This window comes from Apteryx rowi, unplaced genomic scaffold (assembly GCF_003343035.1).
Source record: "Apteryx rowi isolate R43461 unplaced genomic scaffold, aptRow1 scaffold_302, whole genome shotgun sequence".
In the NCBI taxonomy this organism is placed as follows: Eukaryota; Metazoa; Chordata; class Aves; order Apterygiformes; family Apterygidae; genus Apteryx; species Apteryx rowi.
Genome location: NW_020449442.1, coordinates 1,107,561 through 1,118,393, shown reverse-complemented (window position 1 = coordinate 1,118,393; position 10,833 = coordinate 1,107,561). Strand labels below are relative to the sequence as shown.

Here is a 10,833-nt window from a genome sequence, read left to right as displayed (position 1 = left end):
TGTAAGCCACAGTAATGAGATGTTTTAGTCATGTGAGTAAACCTAACACATTTTTCAAAGCAATCTAGCAGTACAGTGGTACAAAGAAAAAGAATTTGAGCACCAGTCTTTTCAGGTGAAATTAATGGCAATTGCAGATGCTCTGCGCCTGATTTAGGTGGAAATTTGCCAGTGATGCAGACCTCAGCTGAAAAGGGTCGATTTATTGAACTTGAGATGGCTCATAAATCCATCAGTGAAACATAACTGAATTGCCCATGAATTCTGACCTCAGCCTTTGCAGGTTCCTGAGTAGGTGGCATAGCACACAACTGGGAGCAGGCCGCTGCTAGCAGCAGTGAAACAGAAAGGTGTCAGCCTCAGTGAGCCATTGCCGAAATACCAGGGAGTGTGCTGCGCTGCACAAGCACCACAGGTGGGTGTATCTGGAGCAAAAAGCAGTCTCTGAGTGTTCTTGTTTGTGTAACCTTCAAAAGACTGTCACTTCTACCAAACCAGAACCTTATCAAATGTAAAAATATAAAGAATTTTTCCCATAGTTTTTCCTCTAGTTTTGGTTAGCAAATCATACTGCAAACAATAATAAAATATCTCTGTGCAGAGGCCTCTGCATTGAGAGAGGCCTGGTAGGTTCCTTATGTCATTTCGTAAACTTAAAATTATTTAGAATTTAAATATTTCATAAAAGGAAAGCAGAGCTGTCAGTATATCCTTTAGCAGCAGAGGAAGGGAGAAACAGAGACAGTCGTTCCTTGTGAAGTGGAGAGTTTACATGGAGTTCAGCAACCCGAGAAAGTGCTCACAGGTAACCACTTCACTTCCGCTTAACAGCCTTGATGAAGTATCATGTCCAACTCTGACAAGCTTACTCGAAAACAGACAGGTAAGTACTTTCAATGGGCGTGCTTTCAGTTATGTTAGCAATAGGTTTCCTGGATTTGCATCCTTGCTGAGATTCTGTACACTGCATGCAAGAGGGGTGAAAAATCTCTTTTGCTTCAAATTAAGACATCATTGTAGCCTCTCTGTAGTTTAGCTGAATCTTCAGCTGTTTCATTCTCTTTGAAGATTTAAGTTATTTCTTCAGTTCATAGACACGCTTCTTTGTCTTTCTTTGTCTTAACCCTGGTCACTGAGGAAAAGCCATTAAAATAGACACAATAAACAAGACGCATTTAGAGCAGGTATGAACAAGAACAGGTAACTAGTATGTCTTAGTATTTTCGGAGAGGCTGGTAAGTGTAATCATCTTTGTTCTGTTTTACCTGAAGTTTCTAGGGGGTAAGAGGAAATGATAAAAAGAAGTCCAGAAACTTTCCTGTGAAGCACACATCACATTTTTGAGTTTGTCAGAGGAAAGTCTAATAATATAAGACTCTCACATTGATGGCATATGCAGATTTTTGTTGAGAGCTGAATATAGCTTCTTAAAGTGACCTGAAGTTGCAAAATGTTCTTATTGTCCTACAGGCCAACACATGCACTATTAATATGTGCTAATGTGGTGCCACTTCAGTTTCTCTGATAATTCTATGGCATACACTGGCAATTGAGATGACAAAAGAAATCACTTAGGTGCGTTCTTGCAGCTTTGCATTTTACTGTTTCACTGCAGTGATTTGTTCACCAAGCTTGACTACGTAATAAGTTAGTTCATGCAAATGAATTCATCTGTCTTCATACCTCTTTGCCATTAGTTCATTATGCATACATTAATCCCTAGAGAATAAGTAGAGATTGATTAGAGAGGTATTAGAGAGATACAGCACACAGGTTAGCAGGCAGAAATGCTTGACTTACTCCTCCTCTTCTTCTTTTTTTTTTTTTTCCAGGTGGCAAACTTCTTTAACAGAAATAGTAAATCCGTGTGGATTTGAAATGCTTATGGCAGCTAAAGTCATCAGTATTCCTGTGATTCAGCAAATTTTTGTATAAGTCAGTAGTTTACTTTGTAGTTCTTAAACCTGCCTTTCCTTTGGCCTTAACAGTGTCTTTTCAGAGTTTTTTCTTCATACCAAATGCCAAATAAGTTAATGGTCCTTTTGTTACAGGCATTTTTTTCTACTATAAACACCTAAAGGATTTTAGTACATCCTATTTCTCAGTAGTTTTTGCACATGTATTCACCCCAAACCATCTTTGTAACTTTAATTTTATATCAGAATTAACTATAGAAAAAAGTCGAGTCATTTTCAGATCACCTTTTGCTCTATAAAATATTCATAGCTGTGCATTCCTTCAGCCTATTTTTGAGCTACCGTCTTCCCAAAGTGGGCATTTTTGGGCTGTGGTTCTCCACAAAGCTAGAGGGTAAGCAAACCCTAAAGATACCAGTGATGCCTAAGCATGAAGGGCGATAGGTAACATTGGCAGGAAGTGTTCCCTCTCATTTTCCAAGGAGTCTCTAATCCTCCACACAGAGACTTTGATGAACACCATTGTCATGTGCAGTTTCCCTCAGTACTACAATGGAAAAAGAGTGACGGTAGTATATATCTTTCAACTGTGTATATCCTACAAACAAACAAGTAATTACCCCTAAAAACTTAAAATACCTGTTCATTAATCCAAGTACTAGGGCAAGTCCTACTAGCCCATCCTTCCAAGTTGCATGTTTGCTACTTAAAATTTCAGTCTTCATAATATATGTTTGAAAATCTCCATCAACTGTTTGAATGGCTGTACAATAGTTTATCCAGAAATGTGTGACATCATTACTGTAGTCTTCTCTGATTCTTATTATTTCAATTCTGCCATGTTACTGATGATCTCTAGGTCATAAAAAGGAAAATTGGTGTTTTATATTAACTAAAATGTTATATAGTAACTGTAGACCATCATAAGGGACCCAAAAATATCTTCGGTAAAAATAAATAATGACTCAAATTGGAAAATGGAATGTAATGACAGTATTGCTAAAACTTACCTGGTAGCTGTGGGTCAAAAGGATGTTGAAACATTGGAAAGAACTGGAAAACATGTCTTATATGGGGAAAATATAAACAGTTCAGGCAGTTCTTAACCTGAAATGGAAAGAAGATTAAGAGGTGATTTGATCACTGTTTACAGTTATGTATCTGCAGGGAGATTCTGAATGTAGTAGTGGTATTATAATGAGGTCTTGGGATTGAAAGCTTATCTACTCAAATTCAGATAGAAATTATCAGTGCAGGGAGTAGATTTTCCATTGCCTAATGCTTTCAAAGCCATGTTGGATATCTTTGCAAAAGATATTTTGTAACTGCAGATATCACTATATCATCTTTTCAGTTTGTGTCCCTTGGGAGAGCAGGGAGAGAATTGTTCCTGATGGTTCATTCTTGCCTTGAAATACATGAATGTAATCAATGGTGCCTGATCTATTTTGATAATTGTAGAAAGCAGAAAAACTTGAATAGTCTGACAACATTTTTGTGAACAGTGTCACCTCAGTATGAATAAACACTAATGAGCAAGAGTTCTCCTCATACTAGTGTCTCAATAAAGGAAACAGAGGAGGTTGGAAGTGAATCCAGCAGAACTATGGGAATAAATTTTGCAAATCAAAATGTCACATCAGTGTCAAAGCTCTTTGCTATTCTACAACAAGAGTCCTGTCACCCATGCATAGCTTTGCTTTCTCATTTAACAGTATTTCCTCTAGCAACAGAGGAAGATTACTGAAACCCCCCTACACCCAATTCAGACAGAAATGTAGAGAAATTATTGCTGTCATGAAGCTCCATCCTTTCTTCAATGATAGTGTCCAACAGAGACATATAAAGGTGAAATACTGCTGAAGTACAGGTCATTCTTATTTGAGTTAAGACTTGGCTGCTTATAGCATGGAGTAAAATTTTCAAAGGGAGTCACTTGTTTTATGTGGCTTAATTTGTGAGGTACATACTTGAGATGCCTATGGTTATAAGATCCAGCTCAGAAGTATCTTCTACCCCTTTCACTCCTAAGCAGAAGATTGGCATTGTGCAGGAGGAAGGACGTTTGAGCTTTGGAAAGTGTTATTGTGACACCTAAACATTAAACATATCTTGCCTCTGAATCCATTTTAATTAAAATATGTTGATTGTTCTTCAATATACTTACAAGAAGTGTGCACGGAGTTTGTGAGGCTGAGACCATCAAGTCTTTTATCATAGTGTTTGTTCTATCCTACCCGCAGTGTCCTTGCTTTGGAAAGCTCCTCCTAGACAGTCTAGTGGGCTGCTTTGGGCAAGTACATTTTCAAGAATTTAACTACCAGCACAGATCTGTGGGAGTGGACAGTTATTAGAAACTTACTGAAACTTAGCTAGTGCCTCAGCTGGAGCAGGTCCTTATCTGAAGATAAGGCAATTGTTCATTACAGATCTTCAGACAATGCAGGTAGAGCAGCCTATATATATATGTGTATGTATGTATGTTGATATTTTCCCAAAGAGTGCCATCAGTGAAAATGCTACAAATTCACAACGAGCTCAAAGAATGAATGTGCTGTAACTGAAATGCATCACTAAGTGAGTTTATAGTTCTTCCTGCATCTTTATTCCCACCGTGTTACAAGGTGGCTCTTCAGACAAAAACAATCTTTTTTGAGGAACCAATGCAAAAAAGAAAAAGTTTTATATTGTAAGTGATTCCACTAAATCTACATCTTCTTACCATAATTTATTAAAGTATTCATATTTACTGAAGCCAGATGTTTTAATGTTTTATAATTTTATTAATAATTTTTCCTGTAATTGAATTTCTCTGCAAAGATTTGTTCAGGGATTACAAATAGTAATTCTGTCATTCTGACACTTAAACATTAAACATATCTTGCCTTTTGAATCCATTTTAATTAAAATATGTTGATTATTCTTCAATAAACTTACAAGAATTCATGCTTGTAATTTGATTCCTTACCTATATTAAGAGATTATAAAACTTTGATCTTGCATGTTTCCAATTTCCTTCAAAGTAGATGTTCTACATTGCATTATATTCCATCTTTATCGACATCTACAGAAATTCAGAAAACAGGAGGTATATGAGCAAAAAATGACAATCTTAATGACAAAAAAAAGACAAAACGATCTTAAAAATAAGAAACTACCAAAATGACAAAGGCAATTTTAAACAGTATCTCAGTGTCTTGTGTTTGCTTTCCCACTACCATGCTTTCCCACACAGTCCAAAACTTGGTGGATGGAAAAAATAATTCTGTTTTGATGTATTTCTGTACTAGTTGCATTAATTTTATTGACCTGCAAGCCTTTTTATCAGCCATCTCAAGAAAATGTAGAGAGAGAGAAGGATTGATTATGATTCTGGCTGTGTGTGGCCTGATACTTTCGATCCTTGATGTTGCATGAAAAACAAACAATAGAAGAGTTAAGAAGCGGTCACTGCCAAAAATTCGTAGTAGCACCAGCTGTTAGAAGAATCAGATGCCATCATTTGTACTGGTATAACTCAAGTTAATCTCTTTGTATGCATATTATCTGCCAAAGTAACCTTATGAATAATTTTTGACTTCTAAGACTTGGAATTTCTCAGGTATTTGCATATTCACATATATTTTCTATATGTTATTTTCTGGTGTTATTGTGCAACCAAATCATGTGAATGAAAGCAAACTGAAAAAAATTTTTTGAAAATTGCATTTCCCTATTGATTTCCGTTAGCAGAACCACCCAGAGGACCAGAACCCTGCTGTTCCCTCACCAGCGCTGTCTAGGCTTGGAGGAGCTTCCAGCCGTGTGACCATCCAGCTCCCACCTTAGCCTGCATAGCACCCTGCTTTTGAGGCAGCTGTTTCCATGTGCCACTTTTCCTCATAAGCTCAAAGCAGCCTTTTCTTGCGTCCTCATATGATGTCCTCCCTCCTAAGGTCTCTGGATAGCTACCATTCTTATAACTACTGCATGAATCTGCATCTTTATCAAAACAGATTTTATTCCAGGCCAGGCCACTTTTGCACTTTCTGACAAATGTTTTTACCACTCCTCTCTGGAGAGTTGAGTCAGGAAAACAGGATATTGACTCTTGAACGTGTGCCTTTGGTCAGTCTGGTCACTACCAGAAGTAAAATGTAGTTCTCCAACAGCTGACTGTGGATTTATCCCTATCACAGTCAAGAAGAACAGTTATTTTTGTAGAAGCAATCTTACTTGTAAGTCCTGCTAACCATTTCACTCCTGAAACCTAATTCCTGAAGTTACTGTGACGTGCTTCAATAACCGTGGCATATACTGGATGTTTCTTCCATCTGAAGGTTGCAAAACACTGCTGCTAACAAATTGATTAGTTTCTTGTCATTAAGAATGAAGAGTCATTATCAAGTGTATGAAATGCAGTGTTTATGTTTGATGTAAGATTGAAGAAGTTCCCTGCTGTATGCCTCAGTTTTGATTTAGAGAGAGTTGGCTGCCAAGGTATCTGTTTCTGTGTCCAAGACTTGTAAAAATGTAGCTGATACCAAATAATGCAAGAGCTAAGCTTTTTTTGGACAGGAGAAAAAACAACCCATATAAGCTATGCTGCCATGTCCTGTAGTCCTGGCATTTTCAGTGAGTTATTTAATCGCATCCTGTATATTGTGGCCTGTGGTTGATTATAAAATATCATTGTTTGGCTTTCGATGTCATATGCTTTGGCCAGGCAGCAGTCAAACGTTTTCCAGTTCATAAATGTTGGTGGAAGGCATTTATTTTTTTTTTAGATAACATTTCTGCAGTGGCAAAGTCATCTTGTAGGCTCTCTTATACTTGCAAAAAAAATTTAAAAATAGGAGATTATCCAGTGTACTCTGTACTAAATGGTTATAGTGTATACCACCAAAATAGCTGTCAATGTAAGCTATAAGTCTATGTTAGGTTTTTTGCAAGCGACTGAGCCTTAGTCATCTCCCTCGCTTTTACAGAAACACTGTATCTGTATAAAATTTACCTGAGTTAGCACAGTCACATTACCCTGGCACCCCACCCAAGGCACTTTGCCTTGGCATTGTTTTAAATTTACAGTTCTGTTGGTTACTGCAATATGCTGTGCCTTGTAGACATACCCTTACACAAATCATACCAGTTTGTATTCTGCTGGGAATTGTCAGGCTCTGATTTAGTATTGGTTTGGGGTTGTCTGTCTGCAGGCTGGGGACACTGCACAGAATAGGTTGCCATCCACTTTGTGTTTTCAGATTTTCTTCACCAATGTGTTTTTGTTTGTTTATTCTTACTAAAAGTTTAGGTATTTTAGAAGTTAGTGATACCCAGTCAGGAAAAGGGCAACAAGGAATGGGATGTTCATGATCTCCTGGCTTCCCTCTTGTCAGAGTCAGAAAAATATACCCACCCGTAGGACTGGAAACATTTAGTAGATGTGATATCCCGGTATAACAAAGTACTATCTATTTCTTAAGAATTGACTTATCTTTATGTGATTTCTTATTAAGCTCTAAGGTGCCTACTGGAATGTAAAACAAAATGTTTCCTCTGCAGAATTTCTGCTGACATATGGGGAAAAAACATACAAGGACTGCATTGACCGTGTTTTCAACTGACTTAACGATTACTTACTTATTGATTAGGTATGTCATTTGGTAGGAAATGATCAATAACAGCAAGTATTATTTTATTTTTAGATTAAGTTTCATTTATGCCCTGTCCTGGCAGCACTGATTGTTCACTAGGTGGAAGACAGAGACATTTAACCTGATCATGTATGTCACGGTTACTTCCATATGTGGATTTTAGATGTTTTTTTCTTAAAACCAAATTTTCAGAAAAGAAAAAGAAAAGAATACACTAAATATCTGTGAAGAAGGCAAATGTTTTTATGAAGGCAAATTTAAATTAAGATGTAAAATTATAGGAATACAGAAAATAGGTGATAAAATTTTTGATTTGGCTGCTCACTCAGCTTTTAAATGTTGTTCTGTGAAAAATTCTCCTGTATTCTAATTTTTAATTTTCATTTTTGAAGAAGTGAATATATTCCAGGTTCAGAAATCTCATGAGTTGATTTATTTTCCATGCATTTTATTCATTAAAACATGCTATTTACATACATCAAAAAGCAGGAAATTACAAAATGTCTGATTATATTTAAAATTCTAGCAGTTGAACAATGCATTTACCTTCCTCATGATACTATCCTCCTTGAAGAAAAATTAAGTTGACATAATGTTTCTTGGATTTCACTTACCTGCAATTTGTTCCATTTATTCATCTTCTTGCAGTAAGATTTACCCACTCTTGTAATCGAGCACCTGTTTCTCTCTGAAGTTTTCTTGTCCCCTGTTGAGTATCCCTGTAATCTTCTAGGTTGCAGGGCAAATCGTAATTTTCTTACATCAATTTGACCCTACTGAAAGTCAGGCACAAACAATTCTGGTTTTGCAGCAGTGGACCTAAGAGAGGTGTTCAGACCAGGAATTAAGAAAAAAACAACAGCATAATGTTTTTATCAAAGTTCAGCAGCTATGTATGCTCCACCTTGCAGGACAGGAGATCTAAAATAAGCTCTTTGGGACAGAAACTTCCTTTTCCATTTTATGTGTGCACGTATGTATATATAGGCATGTTTGTACTCCCCGTAGTGAGCCCATCTCCAGTGCTGAGTGGGATTCCTGATCCCCATATTTGAGGCAGGTGGGTACCAGCAAGCCATAAGTGATGGGGAGCTGCCAGCAGCCTGGGAGCAAGCTGCTGGGGCCACAGTGGCCCTGGGGCAGCCTTGGGTGAGGATCCCGCCGGGATGTGGCACCCTCTCCAGGCTCAGGGAAGGCAGAGCCCAGTGTAAGTGCTGGTGATTCCCCGAGTGCTGTGGGAGTGAGAATGGGTGGGACGGAAGAACTTCTCAAATTCATTTCTAAAACTGAAGTGAAAATGGTATGGATTTGGGCTGTTTATAGGGTTGGAGCCAACTTTTCTCTACACAGTTTCAGTTTAGAATGATCAATTTGGTTCATATCACAGAGCTGTATTGCAGTGTAGTGTTCCAATATTTGATAGATGAGAAACTGTTATGGAGTAAGAAGAGAATGTTTCTTAAGCTCATGTTTTATGTTCTGTTTGCCATGAAGCAAAAGACTTGTAAATTCAATTCCTATATTACTCATAAATTATAAGATGTCTGGAAATAACCATCTGGAAGTAACTTTTTTGCCTTTCATTCTGATGCCAACTATGCTAATGTTATTAGCAATGTGGGAGTACATGTAGAAGAGAACAGGCCCCAGAGACATCCAATTAATTATGAGTTTGCTGCTTGGCATAAGTAATGACTTATGAGTGAGGTGATACATGAAGTAGATCGATTTTTTACCCACTAAGAGTAACATGGCTTTGTGTTAACTAGAGAATAGAGACTGACCTTGCATTAGGTGGGGAATACAACATATAGATGTGATTGCTTGTAGAGATGAAGTCCCAGGATTGTTCTGATATTGGATATTTTGATAACACTCCAGTGGGATTAGTCTGTAATCATAATGTAGAAGCAATGCAGATGAATAAACATGTAATATATAGCATAAAAGAACAATAACCGAATATGGCTTAAGAAAGCAAAGATGAAAAATGGAGAGACTGGGCTATCAAATGGGCATTTTTAAGAGAGTTCTAGGGGTAATAGCCTGTAATACGTAAAACCAGCTTAGAGAGTTTTTTCGTTCCTGTTATGATCACGTACAGAAAAAGCTACAAAATCTTTCGGGGGGCAAGCCTAATGAAACTGTTGTGTACTCCTAGATGACCTCAATTAGCCATGAACATATCACATTACCACCCCCTTTTCAGCACTGGTACATCTTTTCCCTCCTGCATACCTAGGAGAAGTGTTTAGAGGTCAGTGTCCTGTTGGCAGATGTATACAGAAAATTGTCACAATAAAGGGCCAGAAGGAGCTAGCCTGGTCATTAACTTCCATGCCAGCAATTGCAGGGAGCTGTATGATCATTAGCTAGTTTAAAACAGTGCATGGATCATCTGTTTCACGTGTCACTTCAGGCAGCGAAGTATTTCCCAACATCTGATTGCAAACTTCTAACCTACATAAAAGATCCCAACATTATTATGCTATGGGAAAAGATTAGGCATATTCAGGGCGTTGTTGATGTCCTCTGTACCTGTGCTAGCAAAGTATTTGTTGAAGAAAATTCCCAGATGATTCTCAGAAACAGATTGTACTACTGAGAAGTACAAGAAGACCTCAATTTGAGGCGGGGGTGGGGAGGGGGGATTTTTCTTCTAACTCCAGATCTCACGGTTGATTAAACCCTGAATATACAAGTGGGACACACCAGCCAAGCACCTGAGAATGTAATGTGCATCATGGGTGCAAGTGTACGGTATTTTTGGTTCCAGTAAGTACCATGCCTAACTCTTGTAATCACTATGAGTACTTGCAAGATTGTATAAAACTGAAGACAACGTTTCATTCCATAGCATCTCCTACAACTGTACATGTCTGCATCATCAGATGCAAATAATCACATCTGTTCTTCTTGAACTCTCAAAACAGCCAGATGTGAACAAGCGTTATTCTGGAAGCTCTGTAGCTTCCAAATGATGCTTGAAACGGATCTATTAGCTGGTAGAGTCATAACTGGTGTGCAGTCAGCCAAGTTGGAGAATGCACCAAGTAGCTATGTTACTGTCTGCATCTGACTGAATAGATGCATGTTTTGAACAGTCTCATAGTCTCTTGCAATTTTTGTTATTAAAAATATACCTTCCGCTTTCAAAATACTCATTTCAAAGCTTGGGAAAACCCATGCTGCCAACCCAGTACACTGCATAATTTTGTCTTAGTAGAAGCTTGGTAAGCGTAGGAGAATTCTCGCCCAAGTACTTAAGTCATGCTGTGTAAGGG

At 37.8% G+C, this 10,833-nt stretch overlaps 1 protein-coding gene across 1 annotated transcript in view; it reads left to right on the top strand.

Moving 5' to 3' along the window:
- Positions 1 to 846: 846 nt before the first annotated feature.
- The window catches only part of GRIP1 (glutamate receptor interacting protein 1), a 96,986-nt gene continuing 86,999 nt past the window's right edge, over positions 847 to 10,833 (top strand). The window contains exon 1 of the mRNA XM_026070023.1: positions 847 to 883. Within this exon, the coding sequence (XP_025925808.1) occupies positions 847 to 883 (37 nt within the window). The remainder of the gene's footprint in view (positions 884 to 10,833) is intronic.